General features: G+C 35.1%; 1 protein-coding gene across 1 annotated transcript; it reads right to left on the minus strand.

Moving 5' to 3' along the window:
• Positions 1 to 19,202: 19,202 nt before the first annotated feature.
• On the minus strand, positions 19,203 to 26,822 carry LOC127837481 (uncharacterized). The gene is made up of 2 exons (XM_052364611.1): positions 26,689 to 26,822; positions 19,203 to 21,503 (listed from the first exon to the last, which is right to left on the minus strand). The coding sequence occupies exon 2, from the start codon at positions 20,897 to 20,899 to the stop codon at positions 19,505 to 19,507; it is 1,395 nt and encodes a 464-aa protein (XP_052220571.1). The 5' UTR covers positions 20,900 to 21,503; positions 26,689 to 26,822; the 3' UTR covers positions 19,203 to 19,504.
• Positions 26,823 to 27,099: the final 277 nt, after the last annotated feature.

The following is a 27,099-nucleotide window of genomic DNA, read 5'->3' on the forward strand; positions in this document are numbered from 1 at the left end:
ACAAGAGGGCCATAAAGGCCCTGTATCGCTCCACTGCTGAAAAAAGGCTGAAACAAATATTCTCTGCATGCGCAAATACTTAACAAGGGCTGTTTGTAAAACATGCATGCCCCCCATATGGGCTCTCCGTTGTAGTGACAGCCATTGTGTGAATATGTTTTTTGTCACTGTGACCTTGACCTTTGATCTAGTGACCTGAAAATCAATAGGGGTCATATGCCAGTCATGATCAATGTACCTATGAAGTTTCATGATCCTAGCCATAAGCGTTCTTAAGTTATCATCCGGAAACCATATTAATATTTTGGGTCACCGTGAGCTTGACCTTTGACCTAGTTACCTGAAAATCAATAGGGGTCATCTGCGAGTCATGATCAATCTACCTATCAAGTTTCATGATCCTAGGAATAAGCTTTCTTCAGTTATCATCCAGAAACCATTTTACTATTTCGGGTCACTGTGACCTTGACCTTTGACCTAGTGACCTGAAAATCAATAGGGGTCATCTGCGAGTCATGATCAATCTACCTATCAAGTTTCATGATCCTAGGCCTTTGCGTTCTTGAGTTATCATCCGGAAACCATTTTACTATTTCGGGTCACTGTGACCTTGACCTTTGACCTAGTGACCTCAAAATCAATAGGGGTCATCTGCGAGTCATGATCAATGTACCTATGAAGTTTCATGATCCTAGCCCCAAGCGTTCTTGAGTTATCATCCGGAAACCACCTGGTGGACAGATCGACAGACCGACCGACATGTGCAAAGCAATATACCCCCTCTTCTTTGAAGGGGGGCATAAATATAGGCCCTATTTAAGCACATGTACACTTTTGTGACCCCCTGGGCTTGGTCAAATTTAACCCCAGGGGCATAATTTGAGCAAACTTTGTAGAGGACTACTATATCTCACTACATGTACATACAAAATATGGTAGCCCTAGGTCCTAGAGAGGACAAGAATATTTTAAAAGTTTTGACAAAATAAGCAAGATATAAGCGTATATAATGTTCAATTTTGTGACCATGTTACTGCATACCAAATTTGGTAGTCATAGTCTGAATGGTTTTCGACAAGAAGCTTTTTAAAGATTTCACAAAATAGGCGCTTTATAAGCGTTTATTCAATTTTGTGACTCCCCAGGGCAGGGTCAAAATTGACCCCAGAGGCATTATTTGAACAAATTTAGTAGAGGTTTATTAGATGTCACTACTGTACATACCAAATTTGGTAGCCCTAGGCCCAATGGTTATGGACAAGAAGTTTTCACAAAATAGGCCCCATATAAGTGTATGTTCAGTTTTGTGACCCCCCGGGCAGGGTCAAATTTGACCCAAGGGGCATAATTTGAACAAACTTGGTAGAGAGCTATTTGATGTCACTACATACCAAATTTGGTAGCCCTATGCCTTATGGTTAAGGACAAAAAGATTCTTAAAGTTTTCAAAAAATAGGCACTATATAAGCATATAATCGATTTTGTGGCCCCCAGGGCAGGGTCAAATTTGACTCCTGGGGCATAATTTGAACAAACTAAGTGGAGGACTATACAATGTCACTACATACCAAATTGTGTAGCCCTAGGCCTAATGGTTATGGACAAGAATTTTTTTTAAGCTTTCACAATAGGCATTATATAAGCATAATATGTTCAATTTTGTGACCCCCGGGGCAGGTTCAAATTTGACCCCAGGGATAAAATTTGAACAAATTTGGTAGAGGACTATAAGATGTCACTACATACCAAATTTGATAGCCCTAGGCCGGATGGTTATGGACAAGACAATTTTTGAAGTTTTCACAAAATAGGCCTTATATAAGCATAGCATGCTCAATTTTGTGATCCCCCTGGGCAGGATCAAATTTGACCCCAAAGGCATAATTTGAACAAACTTGGTAGACAACTATAAGATTTCACTACATAACAAATTTGGTAGCCCTAGTCCCAATGTTTATGGACAAAAAGATTTTTAAAGTTTTCACAAAATAGACTCCATATAAGCGTAATTCCCCTGCAAAGATTTGTTCTAGAAATTGGAACGGTTCTGGAACTGTTCTAGAACATCAAGAACAGTTCTAGAATGTTCCAAATTTGCGTTCTAGAACTTATGTTCTGGAATTGTTCCAGAACTGTTTTCTAGAATAATTCCAGACATTTGTGGAACAAGGCTTAGTTCTGAAACTGTTCCAATAATATACAAGAACATTTTTAGAACATTTCTAGAACAAAATAAGTTCAAGAAATTTCTAAAAATGTTCTAAACTGTAGTTCTAGAACACATTTAGAACTCTTTAAGAACCAGTAAGTTCTACAAACGTTCTAATGGGGAATAAGAACACATATAGAACAGGTCTAGAACCAAAGTCTACAATTGTCCTACATATTTAAAATAAACTAGTTCAGACAATGATAATTTGACTTCTTTCAAATTATATTTCAAAACAATTTTCACATTGAAACTTTGCTTGCTGTGGTGTCTGCAAGATATTGCTGTCATATCATGAGATTTATATATATCATACACAAACAGAGGACTAATGTTAAGGAGGAGTGTTTGTTGATAGGTCTGGGATACTTTGTCTTATTTCTTATCCTAAAAAATTATGTGGGTACTCACTAGAAACAACATTACGAGGCACTCTTAATGAGTATCCAAACATAAGCTTTTATGGAAAACTGGAGAAAATTATCCCTGAAATACCAAATAGTACTTCTCCTTTAAGTCCTTACAAAATCTTCTGGTACACACATACATATACATGTATATAACCGACTATAATTTGTCACAAAATTACACAGACAAAAAATTACTGTATCTGTTCGGAATTCTGCATACTTAGTGTCTTCTGAATTTGCATGTAATCTTGTGTCAATAAACACTAGGACTTCACAGAGTTCCTCAACATTCACCATCACAAGAATCTCAGAGAACTAAACTGGAATTAGGTGACTAACTACAGGAGCTTCTGGTAACTGTAATGGGTGGATTTCATCCATCTTTTTCATAACATTATTCAGATATTGTGTAGTTTTTCTGCATTAAATCTGTCTCCAATAGTGCGTAGAACGTGGCACTGAAAGTGTTTCATCATCAAAATCCAGTATCTTCACACGCTTCAGTGGACCTGGAAAAAAGACATGTGAATGTATATTTTGAAACAAATATTATATAAAACTCTTTAACTTATTAACAGGTTTATAATTATAGAAACTTAATTCACAAGCAAATGATTGTGGTTTAAAAAAATCAACATGTTCGAACAAAATTAAATTCTGTACAGTATTAGGTTGTTTTGCACCCAAGTAGTTTCCTTTCCCCTAGTTGTTTTTCCTCCCAACTTCCAAGTAGTTACCACGGCCATTTTACCTCATATGTGAGCCACGTGTACTACCAAGTGTGAAACTACTTCTGGAAGGCAACATAATTCGGACAAAATAATACACTTGTTTCTTCGTTTTATGTAAACAAAGTGTTTTCTTCTGTAATGATGTTTTAGAAATATGCTTTTCTTAAAATTTCAGTAATGTACCTTATTCAGTCAGGCATTCCAGAATACATGGGTGTAAAGGTGACCAATGCCATTTTACTCTTGCATGTTATTAATGTTAATTTCACAAAATTTTAGATTATTTAATGTTTTGCAAAGTCTCGTCTTCTTGTAGTCATCGATAGATTCAAGTCTCATAATAAACTATTCCCGGGCCTCAAGAAGTTATTTTAGTGAGCATCACAGGTCTATAATCCCAGCCTGAAGTTGCGTGCAATGAGACTTTCAATGTAAACATTGAGCATTGTTAAATACTGAAATCACTTGCCTAACTTGCAGTGTAATCTTCAAAAAATAAGCATTGGTGTTTATGTGGTTTAAAAAAAATGATAACCAGTTATAAAACAGAAAAAAATGCGTCCATTCGCCTTATACTCGCCCTTCAGCAAATGGACCACTTATGAATTGTAATAACAGCTGTATTAAAAATAGTGTTCGACCCACAATACACGTTGACTTACTTAACTCGTGTTTCGAAGTGTAAGAACTCTCTGTCTGGTTGATTATTCTTTATCACATATCAAGCACTGGTACTTACCATTTTCCGATACATGAAGATGGTTTTCCTTTCGATGTGTCATTTAACTTAACATGAAGATATAAATTTAGTAAGGGGGGATTAGTTTTAAGTTGGAAAATTAAATTCCAAAGCTTATTTCAGCACTGCATCATACGGGTCTCTGAAAACCTACCCAGCCTAACCCCAAATGTAAGAGATAATTTCATTGGCCAAAAGTCACAAAACAGAGCTGACTGGTTTTTTATTTTATTTACGTAGACTGCCAGCGAGCAGCATTAACGATAAACAGTCGGGTGCATATAAGCGCGCTTATTTTAAATGGCAGACGTTATTTTCTTGTTCAATCGCGTTTTGAGCTTTATCGAACCACAAAATGTAGTCGCACCCAAAATAGATGTTGCTCACTACCAGGAGGGAGATCTCATCAAAGCCACTTACCAAAAACAAACATACGATGCGGTGATCAGTGAAATCCATCGTAAGTAAATTCGTTTGATAGCCAAACTTTTTGGTACCAATCTAAACTTAGTAAAAGGTTCTTGAATGGGGTGAACACTTTTTAATGACTGAAAGCGTTAAGCCAGCCTCGTCACCAATGTTAATAAATTCCTGCCGGAGAATATCGCAAAGTGATATTTCAGTTCGCTCAACGCGGACATATTTGACGAGGCGGTGTCTCCGTTAACAATGTCCCCTAAAAAATGTCCATATTTCAATTGCCGTAGAGCAAGTATATTTCACTTACTGTTTATAACACTGTGTATTGATAAAAAACACAAAGAATTGAAATAAATCAATATTAAAGTTAAGGGGTCTTCCTGATCATTGTTAAACAATCTGTTGTAAATAGTACAGGTTCGGGCAATCATATTTTCGGATAACGAAAAATAATCTTGTAAATAAATATATTATCATAATAATTATATAAAAAAATTTATATACTGTTGATTACAGATGACGAGGTTTCTCTTAAAGCAAGCAAAGCTACCGCCTAAGCATGCTTTGGAGGCAACTGTAGATAGGAAATAAACTCAAGGTAGGTATTATTTTCAAGGCATGTTCACAGTTCAGTGACAGGCAGGTAGTCCAAAATTACAGGCTTTAATATTTATGAATGTGAGTTGGACACTTAAATGAGACTCAAGAAATTCAATTTGCCTCCATTGAATAAGTGTTATTTTAAGTATTTTTTATCAGTTGGTCAACACTGCCTATAGATATGATTTTTTCCCTGTTATAAATAAAACATGAACACATTGTTTACAGTTATCCAATTTCACACTCACTCACTAGCCATTTGAAAAACAAATCTGATGAACAAACGTTTGAATCTGATGAACAAACGTTTGATAACATTAGCTAATTGTTTGTATGAGTAACTACTCGGACTAGCCAGAATTTCCAAATGTGAAATTTGATGGACTAAAACAAAGTATTCATGATCGCATGACACAATGCTCAAGTTTAGTTTTCAACACATTTCATAAATGATTTTAGAGTTCAGTGATCAAACACCAACAGAGCCTCGTGATAAGTTGCCTATAAAGAGGAGCATGATCCCATTAGATGCCTCCGAAGAGATTGACCTGACCAACAATGCTGCAAAGCAAAATCTCAGTAGTATGTTGGTTGTCTAATACTTTTTATTTTAATCCCTTAGAAATATATAAAATCCAGTATTTGATGCGTTCAAATCATAAAAAACTGCAACAGTGTCTTGAATATATTGCGTTCGTATTTAAGTTGGTGCTGAATGTCAAATTGTGTTATCCATCACCAGTTTACTTACAAGGTTTGCTGTATTGAAGAATTCTCAATTTGAAAATACTAATGTTGTGATCAAATGTGTAATAATTTGTTTGAATACTTTGATAATAAGTACACTCAATATTGATCAATAAAAAAGAATATGACAGTATCAGACTAAATTAATAGTCAACGTTATGTCTATATTTGTAATACTGTCCTGCTGGATCATTTAGACTTCTTGTTTAGTTTAAGTTGTGACTACATTTGTTATCTAAATGATTTCAGAGCAAAGTGCTCAAACACCTACAGAGCCTCGTGACAAGTTGCTTGTACACAGAAGAGCCTGATCCCATCAGATGCCTCCGAAGAGATTGACAAGAACTGTTCACGGACATTTTCAGAACTGTTTTAGAACATTTGTTCCAGACTTATTTGAAGCAACCTTTCGAAACTGTTCTAAACATTTCTAGAATTGTACTGGAACACACCGGCTGAGAACTGTTCTGTAATCATACTGAAAATGTTCTAGAATTATTCTGGAACAGTTGTTGAACGTTAAATGAGAAAAATTTTCTAGAACAATTCTATAACAGTTCTGGAAATTTATTCAAGAAAAATTCTGGAATAGTTCTAGAACGATAGTTCAAGAATTGTTCTAGAACAGTTGTTGAACGTTAAATGAGAAAAATTTCTAGAACAATTCTATAACAGTTCTGGAAATTTATTCAAGAAAAATTCTGGAATAGTTCTAGAACGATAGTTCAAGAATTGTTCTAGAACAAACCTTCAGAACTGTTTCAGAACAAATTGTTCTAAAAATTATTCTCATTTAACGTTCAACAACTGTTCTAAATCGTTCTAGAGCATTTTAAGGATGATTCCAGAACACTTCTAGTCATTAGTTCCAGTACAATTCTAGAAATGTTATAGAACAGTTCTAAAAATCTTCGCAGGGGATGTTCAATTTTGTGACCCCCAGGGCAGGGTCAAATTTGACCCCAAGGGCATAATTTGAACAAACTTGGTAGAGGACTATAAGATGTTACTACATACCAAATTTGGTAGCCCTAGGCCCAATGTTTATGGACAAGAAGATTTGAAAGTTTTCAAAAAATAAGACCTTTATAAGCATTATATTTAATATGGTGACCCCCGGGGCAGTTTCGAACAAACTAAGAAGAGAACTATTACATGTCACTACATACCAAATTTGGTAGCCCTATGCCATACAGTAATGGACAAGAAGTTTTTAAAGTTTTCACAAAATAGGCCTTATATAAGCATATGTTCAATTTTGTGACCCTCGGGGCAGGGTCAAACTTCACCCCAGGGGCATGATTTGAAGAAATTTGGTAGAGGACTATTAGATTTCTCTACATACCAAATTTATTAGCCCTACTGGCCCAATTGTTATGGACGAGAAAGATTTTGAAAGTTTTCACAAAATAGGCCTTATATAAGCATATGTTCAATTTTAAGACCCCCGGGGCAGGGTCAAATTTGACCCCAGGGGCATAATTTGAAGAAATTTGGTAGAGGACTATTAGATGTCTCTACATACCAAATTTGATAGCCCTAGGCCAAATGGTTATGGACGAGAAAGATTTTGAAAGTTTTCACAAAATAGGCCTAATTTAAGCATATGTTCAATTTTGTGACCCTAGGGCAGGGTCAAATTTGACCCCAAGGGCATAATTTGAAGAAATTTGGTAGAGTACTATTAGATGTCTCTACATACCAAATTTGATAGCCCTAGGCCCAATGGTTATGGACGAGAAAGATTTTGAAAGTTTTCACAAAATAGGCCTTATATAAGCATATGTTCAATTTTGTGACCCCGGGGCAGGGTCAAATATGACCCCAGGGGCATAATTTGAAGAAATTTGGTAGAGGACTATTAGATGTCTCTACATACCAAATTTTATAGCCCTAGGCCCAATGGTTAAGGACGAGAGGATTTGAAAGTTTTCACAAAATAGGCCTTATTAACAAATATAAGCAAATTTTCATTTTTGTGACCCAGGGGCAGGGTCAAATTTGACCCCAGGGGCATAATTTGAACAAATTTGAAAGAGGTTTACTCCAGGAACATTCCTGAGAAATTTCATCAGAATTGGAACAGTAGTTTAGGAGAAGAAGATGTTTTAAGGAAAAGTAAACGCACGCACGCACGACAGACACAGGACCATGACATAAGTTCGCTGGCCTCTGGCCAGTGGAGCTAAAAAGGGAAAAAAACTAACCCTCAACTGGGCTGGAACCACTGATCCCTGGAGTCCTGGAGCAAAAAGTCTCCCGCTTAGACCACTCGACAATCCGTGCTCATGCTATGAGTAGATGTATTTTTTACTGATATAAGCAATCCTCGTAGTTTCCCAAAATATAACTACAACAACAGAACTTTCTAAATTATTCAATTGTTTTGCGTTGCAACGCTTTATAATTTTCAAGTTTTCAAATCATCAAAAGATGCGTATAATGGATATTTTAGAGCATGGTTAATGTTCAGTATTACTATTTCCTCACAAATATCAACAAACATTTTCGAATCTGAAACAACTTTTTTAATTTTGTCAATTTACCAAAACGTGAAAAGGCCCCCTTTAAGGCCAGACTATAATATTTTAAAGATTTGTGTTTATCCATATCAAATTTCCACATTATTTTCCTGGGTTCATACATTTTCACACAAAATTCAAGCACATGTTTAAGTATAAGGTCAAAAAGGATGAAGTCAACTCATTTTTTAGCCTCCATAGGACATAATATACACAATGCCAATTTGTTCATAAGATATATATTTTATATTTTAAGGAGACAATAATTATTATAGAATAAAATCAGTTTAGGTTGAGGGGGTGGGGGATGGGCGGTCCGGTTAATTAATTAATTGACAATTAAACCTTGTAATTAAAATGATTCTTAAATCTCAATCATCCTTACAATCACCTTTTAAAACATAAATCTGACCTATTCTGAAGTATATTAGAAAACCCAAACTTGATAGCAATGTCGGGAGCAAAACACAAATTGAAGTGCTTTGTAAGTCTGTAGATAACCATAATTAACCCATTTATGTCTAGTGGACTCTCCCATCCTTCTAAATTGGATCAATTTATTTCCAAAATTAGGGATGTTTAGTATATTTATTTCTATATTTAGAATATTACTTACTGAAATTCCTTTAAGCAAACAGCGCAGACCCAGATGAGAGGCCGCATCATGCGGCGTCTCATCTGGGTCTTCGCTGTTTGCAATGTCCTTTTTTCAGGACGCTAGGCATGAATGGGTTAATTAATATAGAGAATACTAAGTAAGTGTGATTGCTGCAGTGTACTTAAATTCATCCCACGAGTGAAGAACGTTTACATGGCAAGGCTTGCAAAGCCTTGTAAGCCTTTCTGAGACAAGTGGGATAAAAATCGATACAGGTAGAGCATTTTTGGGATTGGGAATTGTGTCAATTCAACCTCTTTTCAGTGAATGGTTATAAGTCAACAGGATGTTAATGAACTGTAACTTTAAGCTTAATGAGAGGGTATTTTATTATATGTATAACTGTTGTTAGGTAGAATTTCAAGCATGTTGAGCTGCAACCTTATAGTCGTACTGTGTTAAACTATTTTTTTGTTTAACATTCCAAAAAGATCTATTTTGTCAGATCATTTTTTTTACAAAAATCTATATTATGATTATATTGTGTCAGATAATTATTTAGTGCATATGTCTTGAAAATTAGATTTTAACAAGACCATTTCCAAGCTATGTATGTCCCCTACCAGCTCCACCATTGTCAGATTAAAAAAATAATATTTGTTGCCATAGCAGCAAGAATTCTTGACGTAGAAACAAATGAAAAGAAGTGCATAATCTCCATATTGCCATCTGACTATGTTTCAAGTTTCATGAAAAAATATGAAGAACTTTTAAAGTTATTGCAGGATCCAGAAAAGTGTGACAGACAGACTCACAGACAGACACACCGTGCGCAAACCATAAGTCCCCACCGGTGAAACCAGTAGGGGACAATAATGTATTGATAAATAAGAATCTGATTTTGTGTTGCAATATTCCTTTCATTGTTGATGATTATAGAGGAATTTCACTACTAGATATATTTGGCAAAATATTTACTAACATAGTAAATAGACGTTTGACTTTTTTCGCAAATGTTTACTCAAAAATAGACGAGTCGCAAGCGGGCTTTAGGGAGGGTTATTCAACTACCGACAACGCCTTTGTGCTTCAGACTTTGATTTATAAAACCTTATCGCAGAAGCGCCGGAAACTCTATGTAGCGTTTATTGACTTTAAAGCCGCGTTTGATTCTGTGGTGAGAGACAAGTTATGGGAAGTCTTGATTAAATCTAATGTCAAAGGTAACTTACTAAAAGTGCTAAAAGGGATGTATAAATCCGTGAAAGCGCGCGTTCGCACCAGCACTGGATTAACGGAGCAATTTGAGAGTAACATCGGCTTAAAACAGGGTTGTTTGGCTTCGCCGAAATTGTTTACATTTTTCATAAACGAACTAATAACATACCTAAAAAATAAAGGCATACGTGGGATTCAGCTTAAACCGTGTGATATTGAAATTTTCAGCCTTATGACACAGTAGTTGGCCTACAAAGACAACTGAACCTACTTTATGATTTTTGTACCGATTTTTATTTAGCTGTAAATATCAGTAAAACTAAAGTTGTAGTTTTTAAGAACGGCGGTCTCCTAGCAACAAATGAGAAATGGTACTATAACGGTAATTTGTTGCCCGTGGAACAGACATTCACTTATGTCGGTGTATCGTTTTCTTCGTCCTTGTCGCTCACTCATATGGCTGAAGCAAATTGTATTAAAGGTAAACGGGCAATAAACAGTATTCTATCATCTATGGCCAATTATGGCCAACTGCCAAATTCAATTTTCTTTAAACTATTTGACTCAAAAGTTGTGCCAATTTTACTATACGGGTGTGAATTGTGGGGTTTCAAAACCAGAGATTGTATAGAACAAATACAACGTTATGCTTGTAAAAGATATGCATGCTTAAATGAAAAAACACCAAACTCTGTCACACTTGGCGATTGTGGTCGTTACCCGTTATTTATTAACGCGCAGATAAGGTGTTTAAAATTCTGGCTAAAAATACTAAAAATGCCTGACTCCAGATATGTACGAAAATGTTACGATTATTTGGTTGATACTAAGGTCCATCTAGCTGTGAATTGGGCAACAGAAATTAAATGTTTATTGCATGAAAATGGATTTGGATACGTTTGGAACAACGGTCATGTACCACACTTAAGCACTTTCTTAAACGAATTTACGATACGGCTCAGAGACCAATACATCCAATCATGGAGAGAAACTATTAACCATTCACCAAAACTGAGTGTGTATAAACATATAAAGTCATCGTACAGTCATGAAAGGTACCTTGACATTCTATGTATAAGAAAATACAGGCATTGTTATTCACAATTTAGATCAGGTTACCATGAACTTGAAATAGAAAAGGGCCGGTATTCTAATATTCCAATACATGAAAGAATTTGTAAAGTTTGTAACTCAAAACAAGTTGAAACGGAATATCATTTTCTTTTTATCTGTCCAGTGTTTAAGGATCTAAGGGCACGATTTATTCCGCAAAAATTTCTTTTAAATCCCAATGTAATGAAATTGCATATATTAATGTCAAGTCGAAATGAAACTTATATTAAGGATCTAGCATCGTATATTTACCTTGCTTTTGTAAGACGTAAGGAGTTACTTACGTTGTAGGGTAGCTCAACTTATCCTTTACTACCTTTTTCAATATGTTAAACCTATACCATTTCATGCTTGATGATGTTATGTGCACACATGCTTTTGTACATATATATATAATTATGTTCTATAACTGTGTCAGGGGCCGGCGGCCTGCATATAACAATAAACCTTTGTTGTTGTTGTTGTTGTTGATTGGTCACAATTTGATGTTTAAACACCATTTTTTTAACATAAAGTTTGTATTATATATCTTTAAACTTTATGTGAATCATTCTAAAGCATGCCTTTAATTTTTTACTTGGGCTAATAGTTAATTGAATAACAATTTTCATCACAGGCTATTTTTCAAGTTCACTTACATCACCTTTTTGGGGTTTTACAATGAATACATGTTTTAAGTTTAGGGTTTCATAATTACAATAATTATTGTTAAACTATAACTATTATTGTTAAAATATAGTTTTTAAGAATGTTATACCATAACATAATATAATTACAATTAATTACAGTGCTTTGACTAATTTTAACCACTTTTTACAACAAAATTGTGTTGTTCCTTTCAACTTTTCAATTTCATAACTTCAAACATTTTGTAATACCTTGTTAAAACCATGGCTTATGCAATATAAACAAGTGATGTGTTTGTGAAACACTATATCCCAATATTTTGACCTTGAAGGATGACATTGACGTTTCACCACTCAAAATGTGCAGCTCCATGAGATACGCATGCATGCCAAATATGAAGTTGCTATCTGTTACAGGTTTTTTTTTCCACTTTTTGGGAAGATAGCCCATGGCTTTGGAATTGGGAATTTTATCGGCATTTACATGAAATTGGGAAAATAAATTCATTAGCCTTTTTTTCCACATAAAAAGGCCACTGAATTGGGAAATACTAAATTTGATATAACTCTTTATAATCATTGAAATTAAAAGAACAAAATCATAAAATACTTTGTTAGATGTAATTGAATTGAAATTGAGATAAAATACGCATTAGACTTCTTCCTAAAAAAAAAAAAATTTTTTTTTTTTTTGATAATTGGGAATTTTTTGCCACATTTTGGGAAAAAAGTATACTTTTTGGGATTGGGAACATAGCCGAATTTCGGCTATAAAATCGGGACAAAAAAAACCCTGTGTTAAGCTTCAATATTGCAAAAGTTATGGCAAATGTAAAAGTTTTCACAAACAAACAAACACACAAACAAAGCAACAAACCAACAGACAGGGCAAAAACACACAAACAAAGCAACAAACCAACAGACAGGGCAAAAACAATTATGTCCCCCACTATAGTGGTGGGGGACATAAAAAGGCAGTAAACAGATCAATGACAGTTCAGTGGTCTAGCCTAATAGCATAAACTAACTGAAAATCAATGCACTTCGCAACAAGTTTATTATGCAACTAAAGTTAACACAGTTTACAATAAAATACAATCAATGTAAAGTATTAAAATAGATCAGTATAAACTATATAACTTACCAAGTATTTAAAAATGTTAATCTTCATCACAAAAACACTTTTGAATAATCTATCAAATCATATTAAAATCACTGAAGTTTTAACAATTAAGTGTATTGAAATCACAGATAAGAAGCTGGCTACCTTTTGGCTGAACTCTCTCAAACTGAGAATGTTACCCCCAAACAATAACGCTGCCGTCAAATTTCATAGGTGTCACTGTTGTGTATGGTGAGACTTTCTTGAACCTGACACAGCGAGTCATCTATATTGATATTGGTAATTGTTACGTTTAAATGCAAGCAGCCCGATTATGAGCGTTTACATGCAGGTAAATCAGGCGATTAAACAACAGGTGTAAAGGTGTTTAAATGATCAGATGATACATTCCATTTCAATTAATGATTAAGTCTCTCAGTATGAAAAATAGTTAACTGTGATATACGGCATTCGTTCAAGTTGTTATTGGGGGATTCCCCACAAAAGTCATTCTTAAAAAAAATACACAATGCGTACAATTATTGGTGTCACAAAGTCACATTATATTTTAAATTGTATTCACATGAAACATAGTTTACCCTTTTTATGCCTAATGAACTCTCCCATCCTTTTAAACTGGATCAATTTATTTCCAAAATAAGGGATGTTTAGTATGTTTATTTCTATATTTAGAATATTTCTTACAGAAATTCCTATCAGCAAACAGCCCAGACTCTGATAAGACGCCACATCATGCGGCGTCTCATCTGGGTTTACCGGTACGCTGTTTGCCAAGGCCTTTTTTTCCTAGAAGCTAGGCATAAATGGGTTAAGTTAAACATTAGACTGTAAAAATTAAGCATTCATGTTTTCTTTCAACTCAAGATATTACATCTCTCAATACAAATCTTGACTTAAATGACTCATTTGTGAAAAATAAACATGTACATGTGGATCATGTGGTCACCAGTGTCATAATATTAAATACTGTATAATCAATATTATATGTGGGGCATTACTTTTCATTGATATCTTTTACTTTTATTTATAAAAATTGATATTGGAAAATACAGGTTAGTTGAATGCCTGGGGCTTAAATCCAGCTGTAGTAAGATTCATTTTGTTGTCCACTTTCTACAACTTTTGCACTCCAATAAAGGCTTATTGTACTGGTCTCAATTGAGCAAGGGTTAACTGCATGCATAGTTGTTCTCTTATTTTAAACATATACATATATTTATATGAACATAAATATATTATATTTCACAACCAACAGATTTAATGCCAATAGAATGTTAAAAATGAATTAGTTAATAATCAATGTAATTTCCCAATACTGAATCAGCCAGAGCGTATTACACACTTTGATATTACACAAACATTTCCAATGATCTTTTATCTCAGGCTATTTTATCATATATTAAACTGACATCTTTTGAAATCTATGTGACAAAGAAATTGAAGTATGTTAGCAGGGATTTATCATAGTTTATTATTGAAAAAATCATGCATGCAACGTTTTCTGATAAAATAATGTGAAATAAGTGAAATTGGGTCAGTTTGTTACTTCAGTTGATTTTCTGGGTTTCATTATTATATTATATATTATCAACTTATAATATCCTTTATAATTCATGTATGTTAAGATTAATGAATGTTAGCAATTTCCAATAACATTTAAAAATACTGCTTTTTTCTGTTGAATTTGCGTAAGCAATCTTGTGACAGACAAATTTTATATATTTATCATTACTTTTATACTTTAATGGTACATGATCAAAATAATGCCTTGTTATAATCTTTGCAAATTATGTACATGATGTTTATAGCACATGCGTGTTTGTCGATTTTGTGTGAAGTGTGATTTATGAGCCGACCCATAATTAACCATTCTTACCCCTTTCTCCAGACCTACATGAAGGGTGTATTGGATTCTAAATATAGGACAATTAAGACAACATCACGCCCATACTGTAGGACAGCACACAAACTGTTTTAACGATGGAAAGAATAATATGTCAAATAATTAAATGGCTGAGCAATCAATTATTTGGCAACTGGTCGATATTCAGGCTTATTGTAACTATCATTCAAAACCAACACATTACTTAAAAACTCAGTCTACTGCCTGAAAATTGTTTTTTATTTAAGATTTGATAACATCAGAGGCAGTCAAAATCACTTTGCAAAAGAATGTAATCTACCCAAAATGTTAAATTCAATTATGACAGTGACACAAAGGATCATGTGAAGAAAAACAAACAGATTCATCCAGACAAATTTAAAGCATTCAAAAGTACTTTAGGAATGTTATCAAGGCACACGCCAGACATCAGGTACATGTACATTAGGACACTTGGTAAAGTTATATTGACAAAGACATTCAATCAACAAATCCTTACAGCCATTAAACAGGTATTTCATTATAAATTGCAGGGCTTAACCTTAGCACCCACACACATTCAAAATGCAATAATAATGTAAGCGCTGAAGGCACTGTAGGTGTTCGCTGTTTAGATGCAACTCAGTTTTAAAAATTATGTTATAGCTTTTTATAATTTGCAAATTTTAAATGAACACAACCCATTCTAATTTATAAAGAGTGTGTCTTAAAGCACAGGTCCAGATGTGTATTTTTTAAAATCATAAATACAAAATATAATTTAAGCTTCATTTAGGGAAAACACGGCTCAATGCATATGCATTAATTGTCATCCCAGTACCAGAGACTCTCTTTAAAAGAAATACATTATAAAATCAGAAATGTCCTCCTTGATCAGCTTGTGTGCATCGCACAGGCTAATCAGTGTGCACAGGCTAATCTTATTTTACATGCATTAAGCCTCGTTTTCCCTGAAAGCAGCCAATATGTACAGATTTCAATGATAAACACTAGACTGGCCAATGTCGTCTTACAAGCTGTTAAACACTATTAGTCATATACACACTTTGCAGTGTACCAGTGGTGAACTATAAACAGGCAGATGTGGTGGTTATCGTTCCTATCAGACGCTCCTAGAATTTGTTGTCTGCATAATTTTACTTCAACAGGCAGTGGTTGTCTTTCCATAGCATAGTTAAGCAGTAAAGCGCATACTGATTTGCAAAACTTGCTCTGTAACATTAGTATGAGCTAACGCTCACACTTAAAAAATTTGTGAGTCTATTACTGATGTTGCTGAGATACAAATGTTGGACCTGTCATTAAAACAATCATCGCGCCTGTTTTAAGATAAATAAATTAAAATGGGCATAAGTGGACAGCCCAATGTAAATCAAAAACTACTGTTTCTACTTATAACCAAACTTTTTTTTATTAACAATTTGATTTAATGCACAAATTTACATATCATTACTACCATTACATATAAATACAGTATAAACATATACTAAAAAAACACATATTTTAACAACATGGCTTTACTGCAGAATTCACAAGATTGTGTAATACCAACTGACATTAGTAGCAGAAATTACTTAAAAAGTTTAATTTTATTTACTGTTAGAATAGAAAACTTAAAATAAAGCCCAGCATGATCAGAAAATTCGGTCCAATAAAGTATTGAAAATTCATGAATGACGTTCCGATGAGACATATGGTGGTGTATAAGTAAATAATCGGTTAAAGCTAGGACCCCGTGGTGAGGTGAAAGTGTAATTACTTGCTTTATCTCCAGGCATACCACCTGTTAGCTATGATATGGTTGGTTGATTCGCACAAGGAAATTAATGCTCAGCCTTGAGTCGATTATGTGATCTTCATTCATTCGCTTTTGTCACGTAATCGGATGTACTTTAGTGAAGCTAAAACAAGTCTCTGATGTCTAAAATATTTCTTTTATTTTACTCTATTCCCTAACACCAAAATTGTACTATAATAATTTCAAAGTCAAAGTAAATAACATAACGTGAATAATTCCTAAGAGAAAGCGAGGTCCCGTCTGCCTATTTTGAGGGTTATTTATACTGATCCCGTTGTGTATTCGCTTAATTCGTGACCCACGCCTGTCAACAAGTAATGGACGTCAATGTGTGTATCTTGACGTATATAGACAGATGATGTATGATCCCTACAGATTTTACACCGCCTGTAATCGCGGGCCCCTATGTAATTTGACAAGCCAATTTGTGTTCACAGGTGTATTCACACCTGGAACACGCATCGGAACGTCAGTCCTCTCGCTTAACGTATTTACCAACCATTTATATGCATTTTACGAGTCACGAATCTTGCTTAATGGATTTACTAATTGCCTATATGCATTTTGCGAGTCACGACCCCCATGTTTTCTGTTAGTTACATCTCGCTGAAATATTTCTATTGACTTTTCATAAAGTAACATATTCATTATAACCCATTACATTACACATCTACATAATCAATTTTCAAATTTCATTACACCCTACCCGAAGGTTCTATTTCCTAAATTAGTTTGTTTATACAACAATAACACGACAATAACAACACAATAATGTACAATGAGATAAATTCTATTATTATATATATTATATGTATACCCTACCCGAAAGTTCTATGACGTTACACAACTCACTCTTTCAAATGATTTTTTTCTATTATTATATATATTATATGTATACCCTACCCGAAGGTTCTATGAGATAAATTCTATTATTATATATATTATATGTACATTACGTTACACAACTCACTCTTTCAAATGAATTTTTTCTTATTTCATGATATGAAAAAATTACGATGATGTCAACAATTTAATCATGAGATCTGTACGAAGATAAAATATTGTATAACTCTGAACCGACGAGATTCTAAAAATATTTCCTGTTATGAAATAATGATTTTTTTTTTTTTTTTTTTTTGTTTACCAAACTTGGTGATGTCTATTACTAAGTTTACGTCGTTTGCGTTCTAGTAGTATTTGTTTGTATCTCTGTATGTGTGGTAACTGATGTGATGCATGAATGAGGGCTATATCTGGTAATGTCAACTGTGTGAAACAAAATGTACATACACGTGTGTTGTTGAAAGTTCTGTATGGTGTGCCACATGTTGGATGATATCTAAGTTTACAGCAAGGTGTTTGTACTGCTGCTATACTATGTTTTGAACAGAACTTACATAAAAGTCTTGATAAAAATTGATAACGTCTTTGACGTTGGTGGCCTTGAGTGAAATATTGTTGGATGCGGTTATGTAATTGTGTGTTATCTGTTTGAGCGAATGTGGTGATTGACATGTTGCGTATTTTGTTTGGGATGGATGTTGAATATTTTAATCGACGGAATGTTTGTAGTGATTCTAAAGAGTCAATGCCGTAGTACGTGAATATTGCTTTGCAAATTTGATAATTGAGAATGTGTTGTTCATTTGTTAAATGATTGAGCATCGGTTGATGAAGAAGAGGTATGTTGAAATACGTAATCAAGAAAATCAATGTATCCACTTGAATTTCGCCAGATCTCATCATATAAGTAAAAATTGAAACATTATGTTCTTGTTCAAGGGTGGACATTTTTCAAACGTAGTTATAAAATAATGTATTTCTTCTAATTGAGTTTCTTCAATGGGTAAAGTAATGGAAACTGGCAATTGAAAATTAAATTCTTTGTATAATCTAAAAAATGATTGAAAGAAAATCGAATTAGTGATCCAAAAAGTAATGTGTACAAAGAGGTCAACGAGGTACATGGTTAATAAATGAAATATATAGTTATAAAAATAAGGAAATGTTTATATCCGTTTCGTCAGTGGACAGCACAGTTCTTGTATGTTGTTTTAGTGGACAATAAAGTTAGTGTAGCTGGGCGTCAGCGAACAATGTTGTTCTTGTAGAGTTGGCGTCAGCGGTTGATGTAGGTCTTGTAGACTGGGTGATATTGGACGATGGAGCTCCTGCAGACTGGGTGTCGGCAGACGATAAAGTTTGTGAAGTATGGTGTCAGTGGACGATGTTGGTCTTGTAGAGTTGGCGCCCGCGGATGATGGGTTTCTGGTAGATTGGGCGGCAGCGTCCGGTAGAGTTCTTGTAGTTGTTGGTTTGACTCTGCGGTAGAATAACTCGTGGAATCAAAATCATCGTTAGATACAGTTCATGGTGTTGACATTAGTCTTGGTGAATTATATACAATGTGGCAATAACACATATTTCAAACGTTCGTTGCAGATTATACGAGTGTTTAACGCATCTTGGTTAACTATAGACAACATCCGAATAATACATATTCCAAACGTTCTTTGAAGATTATACGAGTGTTCAACACATATATACAGTCACAATAGATGAATACGGGTGATATATCGATCGATGTAGTAGTGCACTAAACAATTGTTCGTAGATTTTAGTTTTCAAGTATATCGTTCTGTTCATTATTGACGATAGTAGGTAATATCCAGTAAACAGCCCATGGTGCTGTTTATGGTTCACAACTTGGTTGTTGACAAGTTGTTATCGCCAAGGATCATCCTGGTGTCGTCGTCTGGAAGGATTTGTTACCCTCGTAGAGACGGGTATAGGGATGACAGTGTTCTCGGTCGTTGTGGGGGTGCCGAGGGCTTTTTGACCTCAGAGACGAGAGGTTCGTGCGCCACATCACAGGAAGCCACGCCCACATAACCCGGGGGACTGATTTCTCCCAGGTGCATATCATCGTTGGCAGATCGGAATTGGGTAATTATGGGACGATTAGATCGGGTCATACGTTTACATTTACAGTAAATAAGGAGTGCTGCACCAGAACTCAGAGCGGTCGCTACACCTATGATAATGTAACCCCATAATGGGAAGTCACCTGATGTCGTGTCAATGTCATTTAATTGTCTGATACTCTGCAGTTTTGTTATTAAAGCTTCCATAGGTATTTCTTTGATGTTTGATAGTTCATGAGGTATTTCGGTTTTAGTGAAATTAACGAGAGAGGTATGGAATGGTTTCCAAATGGAAGAACCCTTAAAGGTAGGTACGTCGAGTTTATCGGTCTGAAGCCGGGTTTGACTGGAGTTAATGTACCAGGCATTTAATGTAAAGTATTCATTGTATGCGCGACAGTTCATGGGTACATTAACAATGTCTATGGGAGCGATAGCGCGAGCGGATATTTTATTTTGGGAATGATCTTGACATATCGTCACGAGGCGTAGGTCTTGTCTAGAGACTATCGCCCAGTTACCAGATCCTAAATATTTGGCATCAGGTAAGACGGTGTTAGGGTGTATGATCACCTTGCAATAATCCTTTATGTGCTGAGTGTTGTTAATCATAATGGCTATGACGCATAATTTAGACATGTCTACTTGGTAGAATGGGGATTGTACGTCACATGTACGTCGCGCTTGACAAGTTTTCAGTTCGTTATTTGTCAATAGGCAGTAGTGATTTCGCGCTTGATCAATCAAGAAGCCCTTAGTTTCCAGTTCGTATCTAGCGGACATGTTATAGTGGATCTTATTGTCATTGATAGTTTCGTTAATGGGTGAGTAGGGCATATCGAAATTGAATACTTCATATACCTCGAAAGAAGCTCCTATCTCGAGGAGAGGGATGTCCATTGTAATGATAATAGTAGTAGGTGACATTACGACGGTCGTTGAGGTAGATTGGTAATAATGCCATAGGTCGGTCTTGGGATTAGCTGGTAGTTGTAAATTATTAGGCACTTTTGTCGCAATGTCTAATAGTACGTCTTTCAGGTGAATAGGTGAAATAAGAGATGGAAAAAGTTTGCCAGTGCTGAGCATATTAAGTTGTCCTTTAAAAGTTTCTAGATATAGTGATGCGTGGAAAACAGCCTGACGTAATTCATCAATCATGATCTTCAGGGAGTTGTAATTAACCGTATAATCTTGAACAGCATGGGTCATTGCCTGTAAACGTTCATGTGTGTGCATGATTTTGTCGTCAAGTTGTCTGAGGGTAGATATCAGAGTGTTAATGGAGTGGCGATTCTCAGTTATGTGTTGTTGGGTAACATTGAGAATAGATAAACTATTTTGTAACACATGGATAATAGTTTTTTTGGCTTTCTTGAAGTTGATTAACGTGTGTTTGAATATTACGGATGTCAGAATCGTCAGCTGTGCCGAAAAGAAATTTAAAGAATCCGCCTAGGGGTAACAATGAGCGTTTCTGGGTATGACTGAGCGTTTTATAATCTAGATAGCTGTCAAGTACGTTGTCATGGTCAGAACGGATGTATTCGATTTCCGTATGGAGTTGTGCTAATGATTGTTCAAAGGCGTCTGTTTTTAAAAGTAGATCATTTCGTTTGAATTGGAACATCATGTCTTTCGTGGTATTTGTGATATCGTTTAGTCTTGTTTCAAGTTGGGTAAGAAATGTAGAGAAGACGTTGGTATCGAGAAGTAGGGCTATTTGCCAATGAGCTCTGGTCACAGACACTTCGTTAACTTTTTGAAATATAACATTTTCGTTAATCTCAAGTCCCCCGATCATGCGCAACGATAATATAAAAACAAATGATGGCAACATCATCTGAAATATTACAAAGAAGAAGTATATTATCCGATTTGGTTACTAACTAAATGCTATTTACATAACTTGAGGTCATTCAAACGTATAGACGTCAACGTTGCTTGTGTGGTCGTTACGGTAAATATTACATATGATCGGCTATTGCTTCTAGGCACCTGAAAATCACTTTCTTAATAGATTTATTAGATCTTTGACGTTGTCGTATGGATTTTCTTTTTTTGTGCTTAATAGCTATTTCATCAATTTGCATGTGATTATCGGTCGAATCGGTGTCCGATTGACGTGGGGGCGGATATTGTTGTTCAGCCCTATCGTATTGATATGTGTCAGATTCGCTAGAGTTTGACGCATTGTATTTGAATTGTTTTTTCCGTAAATGTTTTTGCAATTCTGCTAAGGGGATGTCTTCCTCCTCGTCAGAATTGTCCCGAATTTGACGGGTTTGCCTAGTTATGATAGGTAATCCTTGTATTGTCTTACTTAAATCACTATCAGATTCACTAGTTTCGGCAAAAGCTAAATTTGCTTTCCTTATGGGGCGTCCCATATTAGTATTTGATATAGGCCACTCATTTATATTAGCATGTCTTATTTGGTCAGCATGGACTTTAATAGTTGAGTTGTCTAATTGATTCTTTATTATGTATGTTAACGGTGATTTTTGTTCGATAATACGATAATATGGTCTCCATTTACTGTCTAATTTATTTGTACGGTGTAAGTTCTTATAGTAAACGGGGTCGTTAATCTCAAATTTGATGTCTTTTGTATTTTTATTCGCATATTCGGCTTGTTTATCTTTAGATTTTTGAATTTGTGCACACACCTTTTTAAATGATTTGTGTTGTTCTTCTAATATTATTTTATGATAATCTTCGCCGTGATATTTACGCCTAGGTTTTAACAAATTGTCTAATGGTAGGATGGGGTCTCTGTTAAATACTAAAAAGAAAGGCGAATGTTTTGATGTTTCTGAATGGGAAAATCGCATAGCTGCCAAAGACATGTTTAAATGTAAATCCCATTGTTGTACGTTTTCTTGAACGCGTTTTGATAGTATATTGTTCATAGTCGAGTGAGAGCGTTCATTTTTACCGTTAGCTTCTGGGTGATATGTGGACGTTTTGACATGTTGGATATTCAGGGATTTTAATGTTTCTGTAAACGCCGTACTAGTAAACTCTTTACCATTATCGGTAATTATCCTTATGGGACATGAATGACGACAATAAATCTGGTTTACTAACAGGTGTATTACGCTATCGGATGACTTATCCGGCGACGGAAAAGCCTCTATATATCCTGAAAATTGATCCACGAAACATATTATATATCTATTTCCGGAAAGCGTTGTTGGGTATGGTCCGCATATATCTATTGAAACGACCGAGAAAGGGAATGGTGGTATTGCGGTTTCTGATGATACGGGAGCTTTAATTGCTTTCAAGTTTCTAGTTTGACAGACAATACATTTCGACACGTAATCATGCAATTCTTTGAACATTTTAGGCCAATAATATTTCTCTTTTATGGTATGAAAAAGTCTTTGAGAACCGCCGTGTCCATTTTCGTCATGATATTGATTAATAATTAAACCTGTCAGGTGTTTAGGTACAAAAAGCCTAAAGGTAGGTTCTTCATCGACGCTCGATATATAGTATAATATCTCATCAACCATAATGAATTTTCCATCTTCGTGTTTGTTTAGTTTCCCTAATTTCAATCTCGTTTTAATCTCAGATATGTGTGGGTCTTTTCCTTGTTCAATTTCCATGTTACAATCGTTTATTTTATCGGGTTCGATTGTCTCGTTATTCATAACCGTTTGTGGGATCGTGCTAGTATCAATTACTTGTCTGTGATCGATATGCGTAGAGTCAATTACATTAATTTCGCGCGCCTGGTTTTGTCTATTTATTTCCGAACTAATCGTATAATGTTTATCGTTAATATCCAATTCTATTTCCGTTTGTTCGTCTCGGTCATTCGTTATTTTGGTATTCGGTGGTCGGCTTAGAAAGTCGGCAATTATGTTCTTTTTTCCCGATATATACTCAATTTTGCAATTGTAACCTGCTATACTTAAGGCCCATAATTGTACTTTCTTGTTTTGCATCGGAGATTCAAGAAGGAATTTTAACGGGCGATGATCCGTTTTGATAACAAATTCGGCGTTGTGTAAATAATGGTGTAATTTATTTAGACTGTAAAATATGCTGTAACATTCTTTCTCAATAGTACTATATTTACATTGCGTTGGGTTTAATCGGTGTGATAGAAAGAATATCGGTTTTTCCCCTACATAATCTCCGGTTTCATTATCCCCGCATTTTTGAGTTAAGCAAGATCCAATGCATTTATCCGAAGCATCTGTATACAGAATATAACCTTTATTCGGGTCCGGATAGGAAAGGTAAGGAATTTGCGTGAACGAGTCTTTTAATTGTAAGAAACTATCTTCACATTGTTTTGACCATGTAAATGGGACATTCTTTCTCGTGAGATTAATGAGAGGCTCTACTACTTCTGAATACGACGGACAGAATCTCCTATAAAATCCCGCAGCACCTAAGATAGATCGTACGTCGCGTACGCACTTTGGTCTAGGGAATTGTCGGATCGCTTCTACTTTTAACGGATCTGGTCTTATACCGTTTTCATCTATAATGAAGCCTAGGTATCTAGTCTCCCTTTGTAAGAATTGACATTTTGATAGTTTAAGCTTTAGGTTATGCTTACTGAGACTTTGCAGTACTGTATCTACGTGTGATAAATGAGATTGTAAGTCAGGTGAAAATATTAGAATATCATCTAAATATGCTACGGCGAATCCTTCACAACCCTTAAGTACTTTATTAGCTAATTCTTGAAATATCGATCCCGCCCCAGACGCACCGAATGGCATAACGTTAAAGTGAAATAGACCCCTAAACCCTGAAGCAAAAGCCGTTTTTTCTCTGTCTTCTTCTTTTATAGGTATTTGCCAATAACCCGATATTAAATCTAAACTGGTGAAATATTTACTTTTCCCTAATAACGCCAATATATCATCGATTAATGGTAATGGATATGCAATTGGTTTTGTAATTTTGTTAAGCTGTCTGAAATCGACGCAAAATCTTTTCTCTTCTTTATGATCTTTATTTGAATCAAGGTTATTTTTCTTTTTGTCTACTAAAACAATAGGGAAACTCCACGGACTTCTCGATGGGCTTATTATGTTTGCCGTTAACATTTCGTCAATAGCTTTATCTATGAATACCTTATTGTTTAATGGTGTTCGATACGGTCTTAATTTAATGGGAGGATGGTCCCCTGTATCGATGTTAAATTCCATTGCTGTAGTTTGTGTTAGTTCTAAATTATTTCTTGCGAAGAGAGTTCTGTGTTTTAAGAGTATTGGAAGAATATTTTCTTTTTGATCTCCAGCGACATGTAAATCTGATAGAATCTCATCTTTAGACAAGCCTGATTTGGGTGTATTGTTTTTGATAACGCTTTCGATAGAACATATTTCATTATCTTGGATAGATTGAAGTTGGCCTATGGGACAATTACGTCTTAGTCTAATCGTTTTATGGGTATTGTTTATAATTAGAATAGGGAATTTACGATCACGCGTTGTCTTGACTACTGAGTTAACGATTGTTAAACCGGGTTCGTTATCAAAGAAAGAATTACTTATTCCAGTAAAGTCATAATTTTGATTTGAGCGTAAGCTGTTTCTTTTCGTCCTGGCAAGGAGTCTATATGCAGTTTGTGGTTTAAGAACGGTATGCCTAGTTAGCCTCGCTATTACCGAAAGGTGTACATCTTCTTCCAGAGGTACATAACAATCTTTTATTCTTAAACATCCTAGATCAAAGTATACACGGACACCGTTGTCTTGTAAAAAATCTCTCCCTAGTATTACGTTCCTATTAATGTTTTCAACGACAAAAAATGTATGTTCAATATATATACTCCCTATTTTAAATTTTAATTTTACATTCCCGCGAATGTATAGCGAGTTACCATCGACCGCTTTTAGATTAATTTTTGTCATTTTAAGTGGTGGTTTGTGTTTTAATAGATCATAAGCTCTTTTACTAATTACAGAAAGTTCTGCACCAGAATCTATCAAGCTCCTAAATTTACAATTTCCTATTGAAATGAGGCAAGAATTTGGGTTTCCACACAAAGCAATATTATACGTCTTTACGTTTCCGTCGTTACCATAGACCCCTTTTTGGTACGACGTTCCTAGTTTTTTTGATTAAGGTATGGTTTTCTTTGAGTACATTCTCTACTGAAGTGTCCCAATTTTCCACAATTCCAACAGTCTATTTTGTCTTTCCAATTTTTGTCATATTCGTTCTTACGTGCGTAATTGTTTTGACCTACCGCGTATGCATTTATTTCGTTTTTCCTACGTCTACAGTCTTGTATAACATGACCCTGTCTCTTGCAATACCTGCAAGTGTTTGATGGTCTCAAATGATCGATTTCCATGGGAACAGGTCTATTAAGTGGTGTTTGAACTTGATTATGACTCAAATGTGACCTTAATTCGAATCTTGCTCTTACATTTTGTTCGGCTAATGCGGAATTTACTGCTAACGCTAAAGTAGTTGGATTTTCTCGCATTAATTTAAGGCGTAAATAATCATGTCTCAGGCCGTCAATGAAAGTTCCAATTAACTGACTTTCGATCATCTCGAGGTTATCCTCAACATTTTCATACGCTTCACTAGATAAAGACAGAAGTCGTTCCGCGAATAATTGGACATTTTCGTCGGGTTTTTGTTTGAGTGTTTTTAAGAGAGCGAGAGCATAATGAGGGTCCTGGATTTCTGCGAATCTTATTTTAAGCTTATTTTTTAAGGTTGCCCATGACTCATCAGGAAAATCAGTCAAATACCTCTGAATGTAATCGCTAACAAGTCCCCTACTAGATTGGTAAGCTACTAACTTTAATTGATCCCCCGCCAAACGTGAAAGTACCCCATATTTCTCTATGTTTTTGATCCAATTTTTGTATTCTTTAGGATTTCCGTCATAAGTTTGAATTACTTGTGAGACGCTTTGAGTTCCGATAGCATTTGTTACTCCTCTAATTTGTTCGCTTAAATTTTGAAAGAATTGTGGAATCGCTTGATCTGCCATCTTAGATAATTAACCATAGGAAAATAAGTCAGTCACTCACCGAATATTTGCCCGTTCGTTGTGGAGGTCCGGCACGTCTTCTTCCCTCTGGCCCGTGAAAGAAGTGGTACTTCTGGTTGATCCTGTCACCGCGCACCAGTTAAACACGTGTCACGTAATCGGATGTACTTTAGTGAAGCTAAAACAAGTCTCTGATGTCTAAAATATTTCTTTTATTTTACTCTATTCCCTAACACCAAAATTGTACTATAATAATTTCAAAGTCAAAGTAAATAACATAACGTGAATAATTCCTAAGAGAAAGCGAGGTCCCGTCTGCCTATTTTGAGGGTTATTTATACTGATCCCGTTGTGTATTCGCTTAATTCGTGACCCACGCCTGTCAACAAGTAATGGACGTCAATGTGTGTATCTTGACGTATATAGACAGATGATGTATGATCCCTACAGA

Source organism: Dreissena polymorpha, chromosome 7 (assembly GCF_020536995.1).
Source record: "Dreissena polymorpha isolate Duluth1 chromosome 7, UMN_Dpol_1.0, whole genome shotgun sequence".
Taxonomy (NCBI): domain Eukaryota; kingdom Metazoa; phylum Mollusca; class Bivalvia; order Myida; family Dreissenidae; genus Dreissena; species Dreissena polymorpha.